Below are 17,275 nucleotides of genomic sequence, written 5' to 3'. Positions count from 1 at the left end.
GCTGTAGAAACATTCTGTCGGGTGGAGAGAAAATTATTCCCGCATTTGCAAAACCTTATAGTTTTAATTGAGAAAGTTCTCGGAGTTCTATTTTTTTATCATGGTGTTTGAGTTCTAAAATAAACTTACTGTCAGGATAAGCAATGAGCATTAAAAGGAATAAAATATCTTTGTTTAGTGAAATATTTGTACTTCTTTAAAATGAAATGAAATGGAACTTTTGAGTTTTATGTCCCACGGTAATGCCTTGTCGGCTAAAGGAAACGGTGATAATGAGAAATAGTGGAATGAAAAGTGGGAGGAAACGGAGGAAAACGGAAAATCCCGAGAAAAGCAACACACACACGGTGTTTGTCCACAACAAAGCCCACTTGGCATAAGTTGGGATCAAATCATTAACCACACGTACCAAAAGTGAACGTTCTACCACAGATTCACCGTGGCCATATAATGTCTCAAGATAGTGGCCAAAAAGACTTATATAACGACCAGAAAACACGTAGAAGTTAAATGACAAATGTAACTGCAACTAAGCCATCCAAATGTTACAACTCTTAACAAATACTATCCTAGACGCCAAAATAATTGTTAAACCAATAGTCTCACAAGAACGGCAAATTAATTAAAATTTTAGTAAGAGATTAAATTCCGAACACCTCTTCGTGGACAGCTATTATTTCACTATTGTATTTAATCTATTTTACACGTACATTACCTTTATTGTATCTATGTTCCTGCCTCTTAAATATACTCAACTCATCATTATATTTACACAAAACGAATCTAATAAAATTCCATTGTAAATACAAACTAGCAACCATATGAATTCACAGTATCAATTCAAACATATGAAACATTTATAAGTAAAAGTTCTCCAGAATTTAATAATCATATGTCTCACAGCTCCCAGGTCAAACATCCGAATACAATTGTAATTACACAATGGTTAGAGTTCTACATTACATCATGTCTTTCTTTATTATAAAAATAAAACTTTTAGTGGCTCTGCATGATTGGGAATACTGATGTATTGCTATATTAATACCTACTGTGTTAAACACAAAATTACCAATATTTTATCAACTAAAATATGCCATCAAATATAAATGTAGCTTCCGCCTGCAGGAAGCAAAGTTATTGCATATTGCTTCATAAACCTGAGAAGAAAGACAGTGATACCATATAAGTATGTTTATCTATTTTGAAGCAGTAATACAAGAATTTACTATGAAAAATAATATTGGTTGTTGGATTGAAATTTAGCGTCCCTTTTAGCACCGAATTATTCAGGGTGTTAGGTGCAACGTTTATAGAAAAAAAGAAGTGTATGTTGTATTTATTAATCTAGAAAAAGCTTTTGACTGCGTGAATCGGGAATTGTTGTTGGGAGTTCTAAGAAAGGTTAGGTTGGAGTGGAAAGAGCAAAGACTGATAAGAAACATATATATGAACCGACAAGTAAGTGTTAGAATAGGAAAGGAAATGACAGAGGAGCGTACAATTGGAATGAGAATTCGACAGGGAAGTTGTCTTTCGCCAACATTATTTAATAACTATCTAGAAGAGATAAAGAAGACAGTATTTCGGTAGGATGATTAGGTGTATACAGCTTACAGATGATATGAGGCTTGGTGCGGAATCTGAATTAAAAAAAAATCAATAACATGTTAGAAAACTTGAAGAACGCTGTGAAGAATATGGGATGAAAAGAAATGTTAGAAAGATAAAGTGCTATATTCCAAGAATGGTTGGACATTTTCGTTTCCAAACAATCGTAAAGAAACTATACAAAAGAGGTGTGTGTTTCACATTTATTTTCATGCAAGTGCATGTCTTTATCTTTCTTATCATAGATCGATCGATTTATTCTTTCTTTCGAGTATGTACACAAAAATTACAATTCTCTCTTTACTATCATGTTAACAGCTTAGCGCAAAACATAACCACTGTAAATTCCACCACACGTAGAACATTTCCTTGGAACACACTAGAAATAAATTATAGAAGTAAGTCATGCTACAAATACGAATTATCCCATGCTATTCACCTGCCAGTATTTACAACATATTGACTATAGTCAAATACACATAAATATTTTTCAAGTAAACAACTTGATTCCATGAATACTGGCACCTGGTTGTCTAAACTACAAATAGAGACTAACACCGTCTATTTATGGGAGAAATATTCAAATAATTAAGACTATAAATGAATTCATAAATAATTTATTTTGTCCCGTCTACTACATTACGGAATATAAGGATCAATTAACAAATCAAATCTCTACTGGAAGCATTATATTAAAACACGAATAAGAAAGAGTTGATGAAGATAGGATGAATGGAAATTAATTACATACAAAACAACTATGTACACGAACTTATTCTAACTTTTGAGGACAATCTTCTAGACATGCCTCAAGATACTTATGTTTGTAAATCTCAATATGTTAGTGTACACAGTTGTTACCTATGTACTTAAATTCACGTTCATCCTATCCTGACTAATCCCTGAGTTCTTAACTGGGCCTTAACAATGCTGTCAATGAAAGTAGTGAAAATTCAAGGATTCGTGACTTTTTAAGAAATCTAACATAATAGAGAAATCAAGGCAAGTATGTTTTAAGTTGATCTATAAAATAGCTCTTCAAGCTGCTCAATGAATATTAAGTTTGTAGATTTTCCCGTTAAGTTCTACACCATTTGACAACTGCAGTTAGTTTCCACCTTATAAATTCATCTTATAGTGTTATTTTAAGAATATAACCTAGAGTTTTGTTTCCACTTGATATAGTATCAACAGTATTATTTGATTTCCTATACTTGTCGTCACTGTATTTTAGACATCAAATTCATGGGGCTTGGTGGATCAGTGATAGAGTGCTTACCTCTGATACGTGGGGTCTCTGGTTCGATCCCCGGCCAAGTAAGTTTATGGTGGACAACATCGTATCTGTGGGTTTTCTCGGGGTACTTTCGTTTACTTTCACAATCTCATTCCATCGATTCTTCCATCATTCACTTGCCCTAATCATCCTTTTTCCTTAGCCTAAAGGGTACAATCATGAGAGGTTCAACTGAAACATAGACACCAAATTCGTCAACATTACACTCACGAATTACAAAACAAATATGTTTATACTTACTTAGGGCTTTTCAGATCTCTGTGGATTATCTTGTGGGAATGCAGGTAATGCATGCCAGATGCTATTTGTTTGGCCCAATTCACAAGTCGTACAGGTGGAATTTTCCCTCCATCTTTCAGCAGATTGTACAGAGGTCCATAAGGACAATATTCCATAATTATACAATAGCATGGTGCCTGCGTACAAACACCCCTTGAAACAAGAAATGAAAATAATCTTAGCTTTTACATCCACTTTGCAAAAACAACTTAAATAAAAATAATAGACCGCTTAAGGAAACACTAATAACAAACCATTTATTTAGTACTTATGCATGACAAAATCACAGTTTCCAATAGAAATTATATTATTCAGTAGAAGACGAAAATATAAAAATTCTGAAAACAAATTTCACTTAGAAAGTGTACGTAACAGCCATCACATAACATAGTTTAAATATAACGACCAAAGCATCTCATTTTTATTACAAGATGTATTGTAATCCATTAATTTTCAGCAGTAGCAAGCCTAGGAAGATTGCATGAGCCGATATATTCTTTGCTCTCCTCTTCTTATAGTAAAACAAGTCAGAAAATAAAACTTTACTTTCACCATAGAAATAAAAATAAAATATCAGGCTGACATTTAATTTAATTTTACACACATGCATCAATCTATGTGTCTTTTTTTTTTTAATTATCACTTTTGCTTGATTGGCAAAATGTATAAATGCACTGATTTCTGCTGCATCTTTATACATTGTTTCATACATGTAAATTTTTACTAGTTTTAAGTTTTTGCCAGTCTATTGCTCATGCAAAACTGCATGCAATACTAAATATAAATATTGGTTTATCCTTCTAATATCCAAATGTGCCAGATACATATTTTTTCATCATGTGATTCAGAAACTTCTTAAACAAGAAATGAATTAATAAAGTGGCTACCATAGTACATCAGACGGGTCACCAAGATCAAGCGACCTTAAGTTTTTTTTTTTCCGCAAATGATTAAGTTTATGGTCTAAAACTGCTATACTTGAATAGCTTACAACAGTCAATCAAAAAGTCGTTCAAAAACTTAAATAAGTACCACCAGCCATATTATACCATTTCTGAACAGGTGCTCAAATTCTGTGGACTATGCATGAAGTCTCATTGTCTCTATTTCGAATAAACTTTGCAAGAACTGCGCTGTATTTATATACAATCTTTATATCGAGTAAAACAAGATTTTAACTGTTCCACATTTGTATAAACAAAATTACTATATAAGTTAAAATAAATTGAAAGCATATTTATTGATTAATGATTTCCATTCATCTCACATAAGACAAAAAGACAGCGTATACATATTATGTCAAAACTATACTTGCACTACAGAAAATGTCTTTCCGATCTCCACTAACTCGTACAGTAGGTTACCGACTTACTTCAAGGATATTATAATCGTAAGGAATTTAAGGAGTTGTTCAAGCTTCTGTGTGATAAGACATGCAGATTATGAATATAAGCAACTTTTTAAAATTCCTCTTTATCGCCATTCTGCTCTAAGTAATACCCTAATGCAGTGGTTCTTAAAGTGGGGTCCGTGACGCCTAAAAATTGAAATGAGTTCTAATAAAATGGAACTCTCAGCTGTTATGCAAGAAGTATTTTTAATATTAATAAACTGCAGCTGTGGGCAGTACGAGTACAAAACAATAACTATTCATCATTTCCAGTGCCCCAGTATTTCACTGATTCTTCAGGTGAAAAGCTCTCCGCTAAAATGCACAAAAACACTTGTAGGACATTTGAGAGCATCAGGTGCAAGATTTCGAGAACATTTACCTCTCCCACAACCTAATAATAGTTGGATTGAAAATCCTTTCACTGATGTAAAAATCCATAATTTACAAGGTATTAATCTCTCTAACACAGAACAAGACCAGCTATTGGAAACAGTGTTTCTTCCAGACATTTTGGGGGGGGGGGGGTACTGCCCCCCGGAGCTCTGAGAGTCCCCCCCCCGAAGGAGACCAAATAATACGTCTTTAATATAATAATAAATAGAATAGTATCAGCAGTGCCCCCCAGAATAGTAAGTATGTCCCCCCCCCGTAACATATCTACTGAAAGAACCACTGATTGGAAATATCCTCCGATGTTTCATGGACAAATGTTTTCAAAGAAAATGAACTTTGTAGCTTTTGGTTGCGTGTGTGCTGTTAGTATGAAGAGTTGTCTAAAAACGCATTGCAATGTTTGATGCCTTTCCCGACCACTGAACAGACCTTTTCTGCTCTTTGCAGTATGAAAGCCTGAAAGCGAAATCGTCTTAATGTGGAATCGGATCTAAGACTGGTGGTGACAAAACTTATTCTGGATTTCAATGCAATTATGGAAAAATACAAAGAATTTCATTCCTCACATTAGTGACCCCACATTTGAGAACATTGTTTATCAAGTAGATTTCCTTAAAAAATAATGACTTTCAGTTTTGAAAGTTACTGTATTTTCAATTGAAATTTCGTTCATATTAGGAAACAATCATGTATCTTTAGAATAAATTACTTATTGCATTATTTTTCTTGATCTTTTCCTTGTCAGTGGTAATTCTAAATAGTATATTTTTAATACCATGTGAAATTTCAGATAGCATTGAAAGGGGGCTCGCAGATCACTTTCCGAATGAACAGAGGGTCCGCGTTATCGGAAAGTTTGAGAACCACTGCCCTAATGCACTCTGCACTTTTCTTTTCTTGGTGCATGCTCGAATAATTTCGTACAGATCGATAACATGCCGATGAAACTATAGTCATGCGAAAAAGCGCACCAAATTGTGCTAGGTGGTCCCATAAGTAACAATTAGGTAAGTAGGTTAGGTTAGGTTAGTGATTGCATGTTCCAATGAATATTTATCTTAATGTGGGTTTCGCAATCATACGAGTTCCTATAGCACTTACAATAGTTTCACACTAGTAATGCTACAGTTGTTAACATAGTGTATTGTATTGTTTCTTCTATAAAAACCAGCTTTTGTACACTGTACGGAAATACTCCGACGGAATACGTTCATATACGTTCAATCGTCGTGTAGCATTTTTACTGGTTTCAGACTACTAATCCTACAGTTGTGAACATGGATTACACGGTTAATATATGAATCGCTTATTGGTCGCCTACATGAATAATTTCGTTAAATATCATTCTTCCTTTGCGAATTAACAGATATTACCTTAGATTTTCTAAAAATTGGCACCCATATTCTTAATCTGTACCTACGAAAAGGTATTAATACCGGGTGACCCAAAAGTAGGTACACAGTCCCGTACTGATCAACTCATTGCGTTTTATATCATTTCTTATTGTTATCCATCAGGTAAATTTAGTTCCTTTTTTATTTGTTCTTAATGTCTTTTTACTTACATCTTAAGCTCGGAGCAGCCGAAGCAAATAAACCTATAAGCTAGAGTATTATACTTGATCAATGCAGGAGTGTACATATCCTAAAACGTAACTTGTTCAGATCTTTGTAAACCAATTCTCTTTTATGTATAATTATCCTAACATTTGCTATCCGTGTATTTTTATGACAACATCAATGTTTTCAATCTACACGGGGTTCTACTTCAAGTTTTAGAAGGAATAAGAAGAAAAAGGAAGTGGAATTAAAATGAAAACTGAAAGGAAGACTTGTACAATGTGTAGCTTCGAGGCGTGGTTGTTGATTCCACAAATACGTGATTACTTAAAGTCACGAAAACTTTAATGCAAGGAGAATTATACATCTGATTACAAAACACTACTTATACTTAATATATCATTACTTTTATTCCTGATAATAGATATCAGATCGTTTCATACATTTCGGATTTGAAAGTAGATTTCAGATCGTTTCGAACCATAAGCAAACACAAGTTCTAATCGGTTTTCAATATTGAAGAATCAGATTGACGTATGAAAACCAATCACTTTAAGTGTCTGAAAAAAAAAAAAGTCACTCATGGACTTTTATGCTTCAATCAGCAATTATGTTCACAAATTCTATATATACTGTATGAGTAACTACATTTATACGGAACCCACATCTACTTCACATATACCGAACTAGTTTTCAATCGTTTACGCTCTCTGTTCACTAGGCTTATTAAACAATACAGAGAACTTGATTCAACCACAATCATATTTTGTTTAGACATGTGTTCCGTTCCATATTACAAACTTATATTCTTATAAATTTGATTGAGGTTTATTGGGAACGTTAGCAGCTAGGTTACATGTCACCGTCACGTAAGACCAAAGCGAACACGTGCTATTCATACAATAAAAGATCGAAATAAGGCTTCTAACAAAATGAAAATTAAACGTAAGTTCAACGAAAGAACAAAAAAAAAAAAAAAATAAATAAATAAATAAAAAAATAAAAAAAATTAAAAAATAGAAACACGACTCGTTGAAAACTTACGACAAAATAGGAAAGAAATATAAGAAAACAACTCAAAAGTAGCAATAATACTAAAACATAACAGATAAAGTCTGATAAGAAACTCTGAAAGTTAACTCTCTCAATAGCACTAATACGTGCCAGGGTAGGTCAATAAAACCAGAGTTATCCCTCAAAATCCCACCCATATTAGTTAGTTCTAAAACGTTCTCTAAGAATGTGCCACATACTCAGTGAAATAATAAATCTGACTGCGTCTCATTATTTTTATTATCGTTGTCGTCATTAGTAAGATTGTTGAATTTTGTTACAATCATTTATGAAAAGTTTTGGCAAATATTTGTTTTGTGCTCAAGAGCAAATTAACTCCAGGCTGCCTAAAATATTTTATATTTAATAAATTGATTACATATATACTGATATCTCTGACTCCTTATACAAGAATAATGTTATTGCATTTCAATAATCTTCCAAGGAGGTCTGACGAAATGAAACTACAAAATGGTAGGAAAACTTACTTAAATTGAACTATATTCGGATGATTCAGCTTCCTGAGATGCTTAATCTCGGTCTCCCTTTGCTCCTTCACCTTTTTCACAGCCACTATCTCATTATTGAGCTTCCCTTTGAATACAGCACCCTGAGCTCCAGATCCTAGCCACTGTAGATCGCTAATAGCTTCGAATGGGATTTCCCAATCATCAGCTACAAAATAAATAAAAAATGTTAGATACCATAACTACCAGAGAGAAACGAATCTTCATCTTTTATGTATGTATTTAGTTATGTTCTAATACGACAAAAGTCACAACAATGACTATACAACCATATGAATAACACCAACTTTAATTTTACGTAAATTTGCCTGTTACGAGGCACGTCCAGAAAATAAATGTACTAGATTTTTGTAGGCTTCAAAAAATTTATTTAAAACAAAACTTGTACATGTTTCCATCAGTACACATGCGAACTATTTTTCCATGCAGTCGCCATCCCTCTCGATGCACTTAGTGACACAAGGGATCAATTTTTTATGTCTTGGTCAGAGAAGTCTGCCGCCCCTCTTTTGCCCAATTCTGCATCTCTACCTTCATTTCCTTGTCTGTTGAAAAATTTTTCCCACCTTGCATGAAAATGTGCATCTTTAGGGAGATGAGCAAATGATAGTCTGAAGGTGCCAGGTCAGGGGAATGCGCGAATCAGTCAAAATCGACCGTCTTTCACTCCTTTGCTCATCGTGCACACCGCTACGACCATTTTTAAATTCACGACACCACTTAAACACACTCGTACGATTCGTAATTCCTTCGCCATAACCTGATTTGATTTTCGTTCAGACAAAGATTTTCTTTTCACAACTAGATAACGGATAACGCTGTGAACCTTGCACTTGGTGGCAAATTTTATCGACATCTTTCACGGGAGACATTACTATGGTCACAGTTTTGGTTGTACTGACGCGTGATTTGGCTCGCTGAAAAGGGTAGGGGCTAAGCTACACGGCAGTGTGATCAATATAACAATAACCAATTCCCTCTACCAGTGAGGGCCTTAGTACACTTATTTTGTCAATGTGCCTCGTAGTTTTATTTATTTAGTGTGCTTCGTGCCGTGTAAGCGAACAGCATATTTTCTGGTTTGTAGCATTACCACTTAAGAGGTGTTATTTTAGTATGCAAATGAATTCCGAAGTAGAATAAAAAAAAAAAAAAAAATCAAACATATAGTACGTGGTTTACGAAAATACACCCTTAAAAAGAATTAATAAATTTGATTTTAAAGCTTTCCATCACTTATACATTCTCGAGAAAGAGGAATGAACAATAGTAAATTGTTGTTCTCAAAATTCAGTAACTTAGTTTGGGATTGAACATGATTTTCAAATATTTTTCTTCATTCTTCTCTTCCTTCCTTCTTTTTACCTAAGGATGATCAAAAACTTTCAATCTACTTTATATTTATAATCTTTAGTACAACAGAATAAATAGTTTCTACGTTCTCATATATCATATTGTGATTCGAAAATTCATTTATCAAGTGCAATATTATCTTATTACTTTTCAGGTAGTCTTGTCCGTAGAAACGAAGTTCAAAAATGAAGAAAACAACAACAAAAAAATGCTGAATTGTGGGGAGTCGAACCCTAATATCCTGCTTTACAATTCTTACATAAAATATGCACAACATAGTAGAATCCCTTTAAAAATATCCAGGAATCTGACCATGTTCCTAAAGTATGATGGTAAAAGAATCGCGAAATAGATGGGAACCGAGAATGCATTTCTCAGGAATTCAACGAAAAGTTTTCCCGTACCTTTTTACAATATTATCTAGAACTCCGTTTCTCTTCTAACACATTACGCTACACTTCATTTATAATATTACACAGAAAAATCGAAACAAAATCTAGAAGTATACAGACCTCTGTAGAAATAAAAGACCTGTGAAAGCAAGAAAGTAGTGTCAGTTCAATATTTTGCTCGCTCATTTTGAACTAACAAAACGGCTTTGCTTCAAATATTTAAACATTTGTAATATATATACTAAGATAGGGTCCTAACACATCAACAAATATAATACGTGACCAGTTTTAGTAATTTGAATCTTCGTTTCCCGCTTCTAATAACTGGCCATTTTGGGTAAGTTCTATCGTCGATTCTGCGAACACTTACACCATTCAAAATATTTCAGAAAACAAAATACTGCTACTTCGCAAGACAATTTACGAAAAGTTTCAAAAGCCACTTAATAGAATAAGTATTTCTGAGAGGATTTTTTATTGTTTAATAAAACGTCGTAAATTATGTTGGAAAATCATTTTACTGTATTTTCTTTGAAATTTACAAGTATGATGAGGCCCAACGGGCATTCTTAATAGCTGGCCTAAACTCTTCTTCTGATTGAATAGTAAACAGCTTCATTATAGTGAATATAGGTGAAGCCCATATGAAGCTGTTAATTCGCATTAGTGTTGAAAATGGACATTAAATCTAAACCAGTAAATTACTTTTCGAAGGGGTTGATTTAGTTTCTTAAGTACGCTTTCGAAGGATAGTTATAAATAAATTTCTTTAAGTTCTCAAATGGTTCTTTAACAAGTTAAGTAAATTATCATTTACGGAATTAATCCATTGATATACACTATTTCCTACAAAAGGTTAAATGCTACAAATTTGCATATGATCTGAAAAAAATTATGCGAAATTCAGACACACATTCAATAAATTTAAAGTCTCAATTCAGAAGCACTAAAACTTGTAAAGGTAAACGGAATGGTAACAGTTATATTTTTCGTTCGTTTCATGCTGTTTTTCTTCCTATTCGTTATAACCTGATACTTGCAAAAGTGAAAACTATGGACTGTATACCAAGAGATAATGATTCTTCTTTAAATTGGATAACCATAATAATACCTCTAGCGAGATGTAACAAAATCTCCTTTGATTTTTAGCGACAGAAATTTGTTCAAATTTCATGATTAGAAAAGAAACCTTTCTTTTTCGATCCTCTTCCCCAGAAAAACAGCTATTAATCAACACGATCATGTTATACGCTTGCTTTCACTATAAATACGAAGTAACAGTTAAAATAACAGTAACTAATATTTTTGCATTTATAATCTAACTAAATTAATAATACTATTATTATTGTCAATATTACTGTACTATTGTAAAGTTATAACAAGCATTACTTTTCATGTTTATGAATTTAGTACTTCATACACATTAGTTTTCGCTGAATGTATGTAACATGTTTACCAAAAGTATGATCTAATAATAAAAGCTATAAACTTATGACTTAGTAGAAATATTTTAATATTTACTGTGCCTAATCTAATTTTTACACGCCTGTTTTACACAAACAAATTTGATTATTATGCAACTATATGTTAAATTTGTGCAATTTTGCTATAACAATTGTCCGGTGATTTCACATTCTGCAAGTTAAATTTAAGAGGATTCTTCCTATATTATTATCATTATTTTAAAACAATTTAACGGTTGCTGAAAGCAAAGCAATGAAGACTGGGATTCGTTTCGACTATTCCCACACACATGATCAAAGCGAAAAACCATCAAACATTATTTGAAATGTCTGGTCCCATTTCTTTTTTCTCTAGGTCACAATTTATGTTCCTAATAATGACACACTGTTTAAGTTATTTAATTAGATGTAGGTTGTCCAATAAGTACCAATGAAGTACATTTAAAAACACCGTGTATGCTGGAAATACTCTCGTGCTGAATCCTTCATTATTTCACTGGAGTGTTAGATCGCTACTGTTGGAGGTAAACGAGGGCCATCAAAAACGTAAGTAAAGCACACAAATTAATCCGAAACAAAATATGATGAAATGTTTATGGTTCTACTAACCCAACTAGTAAAAATGCAATAATAATAATAATAATAATAATAATAATAATAATAATAATAATAATAATAATAATAATAATAATAATAATAATAATAATAATAATATCGTACTTCCCTCGTAGCTCATCAATTTGTACTAAAATAGTAAACTTACTAAACACGTAAAATTTCTGAAAATTCTCCACAAACGGAAATGTAGCATAACCTAATAAGCTTGTCACTTATTCTTGCAATCTCTGTTGAGATTTTTTTAAAAATATATTATTAATTTCATTGTTGTTGTTACTAAACTGTGCGCTATGGGTGTTTCAATCCAGCTTCTGCAGATAACGAATTACAATGTAACTCTCAATGGAATAATTTCACATTTTACATGATCGTTCGTTTATCTGCTTTTGACGGTACATGCTCCTTAGCTTTAAAAGTATGGAACAGCTTCAATCTGTTGTGCTATTTGGACAGGCTACAGTTCGATAGGATAATCCACACTCAAAAGCATGCATCAATAATATAATCTTATGTAATTTATCTGTAATACCAATGATAATAAATAATCTAAATTGTGAGACAACATGATGACTATATAAAGAGAAATTTTAAAATCTGAGTATATAACAATAAGAGCTTCAACTGATTGATTGTTGCTCACCTTGACCCTTGATTTCATTCGCTGCCGCCTTTCCAATGATCGTCCACACAGGTCGAAGGCAACCCAGAAGTCCATCGAACCAGCCGACGCGAGGATTATTTCCATCTCTGTACCCAATATCCAGTCCAGATTTGGATGAGTCTAAAGTTTCTGACGGTGGAGATTGGCACTGGGAGTGAGGGTAATGCTGACATTGTGATAATTCTTGTGTTGAACATGGAACCCGAGGTGACTGTAGACTTAGCTGCCCCAACTCTTCTTGAATGCATAACATGCTGAAACAAATAAAAAGTTGTGGTCAAGTGAAAAAAAATCTCGACAAACAAAATTCACATAAATCATAAAATTGCAGATATGAACTAGTAACTGGGATGTAAATTCGTAGATATAGCTACACTTGTGGTTTTTTCAAGTTGGAGTATGAATTTCAAAATGTCTAACATTTTGTGAATAATATGCACTGAATCTTTACCAAAACAGTTCCAAACACAATATTAGGAAAAATGAACTAAATTTTTTAAAATTAGGCAGTACAGTTATCTTGAAAATTTACACACCTTCTACTTCAGATGCGTAAAACATCAGAGCAGTACAATTGGAGAAACACAACAACGCTTCAATATAATGATAGGATTGATAAAAGGATTGCTATACTGTCAAAACTGTAACAGAGTATAATATACTGCATTTCTCTAACTGTAGTGCTTTTCCTGAAGTTTTATTTATTTCAACATGAATTTTTTCAGCAAATATTAAAAGGTACTACTCTTTAAAAATAATGTATGAACCAATCACGAGCTCACATCTTTTAAGTTGTAATTGAGAGCCCAATAACTGTTCCACAATCAACCATCAAACTTTTTAAGAAATACAGTAGTGATAATAGGTCAGCAGAGTATAGCTCACACTGTTAGGGGACTCCCTAAATCCCACTTAGCTGCTCTACGTGAGGGCCCTTGCAGCAAACAAAACTAAAGTCAAGAAGGGGAATATTCGTAGTTTTGTCATAGTGCAGTAACTTTTTTTTTTTTATCTCATTGTTGTTGTTGTTCTACCCAGTTACTGACGTTCATTCTTTGGAAATCTGAAGTGTTATTTATGTTTTTCTCTTCTTAAGAGCAATTTCAAGAATGTTCTATTAATTTTAAAATTGTATTTCTTTATTACATAAATTTAATAATCGTAATATTTACCATAATAAACTGTAACTCTACCCTTAGGTAGAAGGTTAATGGAAAAGAAAAGAAATAATAATCCAGTAAAATTCTTAATATTATATAATTTATCAATATCTTGTCTTTCTATGTCAGCTTTGTTTAACGATTTCCTAGAGAAATTTCCGGCATTAAGTTTTGAAACGGAGGGATTTTTTTAAAACACCTCTCTGATTTTTCCATATGTTCGAGCATTTCCTTTTGTAACATTCAATACCATCAATTTAATTTATAATTTTGTTTAGTTTCTTGATTTATTTATTTATTTATTATGAGCAGCTTAGAGAAGATTTATATAACTGTATTTTGATTTATGTAACTGTTCCCAATGTCCATTCTCGCTCCTTTTTTGATATTTTATTTTTTCACAAAAATATTCGTAGAGTCTTTGCCCACACTGGTTGTTGTTTTCAAATTCATCTGGTTATAAGTTTAATGTAAAAGAAAATCAGATTGCAATATTTCAGTGAGATCGTTCAACTAAACAGAGCAGTAACATTTGCCCATTTTAAATTCTACTAGTTTATAATGGAACCTATTTGTTTTTAATATTTTACTTATGAAGTTAGTTTACTTATGAACAACATTAGTATTCACCAAACTGTCTAAAGCATCATGGCAGCATATTCAATTACACAACGTCGTATAGACGAAAACAGAGTACTCTAAGAATGTTAAAGGCAGGGTGCGAAATCCCGGGGGGGACGGGAGGGATTTCCCCCCCACCAAAAATTTTACACTTGCTTTTCCTCCTCACCAAAATCTGTAAGGGGGGACACCTTAATAGGAAAATATAAGTAGGTCTATAAAGAAAATTTTCAGACAAACAATAATTTTAAATGCATGCTGTTTTAAAAAACGTAGTTTATTTGTAAAAGGATCAGGTGTTTAACTTTTTCGGTTGTTGACGAGATGAAGACCTTTATTCTCTAGCGTACCAGTTGCATGCAAAATTGGTAAAATTTCTCAAACAAACAGATTGTTCTTCAATTTCAGTGGACGAACCTACAAACAGGTTTGCGGATAAGCACTTGCTGTTATATGAACATATGTGGACGAAGAAAATAAACCTTGTTGTCGTTTTTATAAATTAGTGCCTGTAGAAAATGGCGATGAAAAATCCCTTAAAGAGAAAATTATTCAAGCACTTTCCGAAGATGGCATAGATATTTTTAATCTTAAAGAAAAACTGGTTGGATTTAGTTCGGACGGGGATGCAGTGTTTACTGGGAGAAACGAAGGTGTTGCTGCTCAAATTAGAAGAATTGTCAACCCGTGCCTAATTAGCGTACACTGCATGGCACATCGAATTGATCTTGTTTCTGAAAGAGTTTTTGGTGTTGTGAATGCTGTTCACAACTTTGCATGTTAGTAAGTCATCTACAGCTGCAACACTTAAAAGTATCGCGACAGTCACAGATGCCGCAGGACAAAAATTTGAACGATTACAGTGGTTCGGATTTCACCTTAAACTGTAAGTCCACATTTCATAGCCTCGCTGCTGAAAAGGGTCATTAAACTTAAATCAGCAAATCAATCTATTATAGTGTTTGTGCTTTTATTTTCTAAAGTTTAACGTCCTATGAATATTCACCACGGCTAAGGAAGACGGTCATGATGAGATGAATTATAATGGTTGATTAGGATAATGGAAGGAAGCGAGAGGACCCCGAGAAAACCCCCACACAATTGTTTGTATACCGCAAGCAGAATTTGGCGCGAGCTAGGATCCAGCCGATGATTCCACGCACCTGAGGAGAGCGCTCTACCACTGAGGCAACACGGCTTCTTGTTGTCTATCAAGTATTTGTATTGAAATCATTATTTATAATAATATATTCTTGCTAATAATACAATATAGATACATAGTATTATTTAGACTTACAAAGGTGACCGTATATTTGAACGACCAAACTGAAACACTACGTACGTAGCGAAGAAACGAGAATTTCATAAATAATAATAAAAACTATACTCTGACTCTACAGCTCATGAGGATCTATGGCTTGCCAGGTGGAGCGCTTCAAGTTAGTAGTTCTAATGCTTGGTTAGGACATCGGTTCTCAGGGACTATTATTTCTGACTTATATATCTCTACTGCTATTTTCGCGAATGTAATCTTCAATATAATGGTAAACACAAGGGTACTGTGCTCCCACTAGAGTCTAACCCTGGACCATACGCACCGAAGTGTATATTAAATGCAGTAGATAAGTTACCAATTTTGGTTAAATGAATAAATAACGTTAAAGTATTTTTAAACAACAATTACGACTAGTTTGAACATTTATTATTATTATTATTATTATTATTATTGTCTGAAAACTAAGTGCATGACCTACAGTAACAAATCGCAATACTATGTAAGTCAATATGAAATACAAGGTACTGTAATACAGAAAGTTGACACAATAAAGGATTTAGGTGTAACATTTGACAGGTCACTACGCTTTGGTGATCATATACAAAATGTATGTAATGAAGCAAGAAAAATAATCGGTTACCTGTTTAATCAATGGCCTGCTTTCTGTCAATCAAATACATATGTACTCTTATATAGATTACTGGTAAGGTCGAAATTAGAATATGCATCAGTGACTTGGAAGAGCCTAACAAAAACTCTCGTAAACAAACTCGAGATGGTGCAAAAGTGTTTTATTAGAATACTTCGTTTTAAGTTAGGACTTGACTATTATTCTAGCACGTATGAACATTGGATAACGTATTTTAATTTGGAACGACTGGCTGACAGGAGAAAATTGATTGAATCTGTATTTGTAGGAAAGTTACTTGACAACCAATATACCTCAGACTATATTTTTAGAAATGTTGATTTTAAAGTTCCAACATATGGTACAAGGGCAAAAATTTTATTGCAACCGCATAATAGAAAACATATTTTAAAATATGACTTTATTTTAGAATTTTAAAAATATAACTTAGTAGTTTTTATTTTTATTTTTTTTTTACTTTTAATTTTTGACACTTCTTTGTTTTAATAATTGACGTACACTACACTGTCAATGTTTTTATTATTAATAATTTATGATATAGATGTAAACATAATTTTATCACTAGTACTATATATTCATTGCTAAAATAATGTAGAATAAGACAAAGTGCTGTATTTTAGCTGTTCTCAGCACGTAAAATAAAGTTTATAATAATAATAATAATAATAATAATAATAATAATGATAATAATAATAATAATCCATTAATATTTCAATTTTTTGGAGGCTCCACGAAGCATTAGTGTGGATCGCTGAACTTCTTCCCCTCCACCATTTTCAAATGATTTCGCACCCTGGTTAAAGGTAAAGGCCTACTAATGCATGTGATGTCGGTAATATTATTTTACTCAAGTATGTCCTTATTTCGACAGAAATCGGACAAAACTAGAAGGCCAACAACAAGGATATGCAATGTTACTTTAAAATGTAACAATTACTTTGCTAAATGTGTATTTTTGCTCCCGTAACAAAAC

General features: G+C 32.9%; 1 protein-coding gene across 4 annotated transcripts in view; it reads right to left on the bottom strand.

The window, feature by feature from the left end:
- wnd (Mitogen-activated protein kinase kinase kinase 13 wallenda) overlaps positions 1 to 17,275 on the bottom strand; it is a 328,345-nt gene that overhangs the window by 60,269 nt on the left and 250,801 nt on the right. For all 4 annotated transcript variants that reach the window (XM_081743652.1, XM_081743650.1, XM_081743651.1 and 1 more), the window contains 3 exons: positions 12,576 to 12,850; positions 8,071 to 8,257; positions 3,146 to 3,337 (listed from right to left, as the gene is read on the bottom strand). In XM_081743652.1, coding sequence (XP_081599778.1) covers positions 3,146 to 3,337; positions 8,071 to 8,257; positions 12,576 to 12,850 — 654 coding nt within the window. The remainder of the gene's footprint in view (positions 1 to 3,145; positions 3,338 to 8,070; positions 8,258 to 12,575; positions 12,851 to 17,275) is intronic.

Source organism: Thermobia domestica, chromosome 17 (assembly GCF_964235325.1).
Source record: "Thermobia domestica chromosome 17, izTheDome1.hap1.1, whole genome shotgun sequence".
Taxonomy (NCBI): domain Eukaryota; kingdom Metazoa; phylum Arthropoda; class Insecta; order Zygentoma; family Lepismatidae; genus Thermobia; species Thermobia domestica.
Note: the sequence above shows the minus strand (reverse complement) of the source record. Positions and strands in the feature narration are given on the sequence as shown.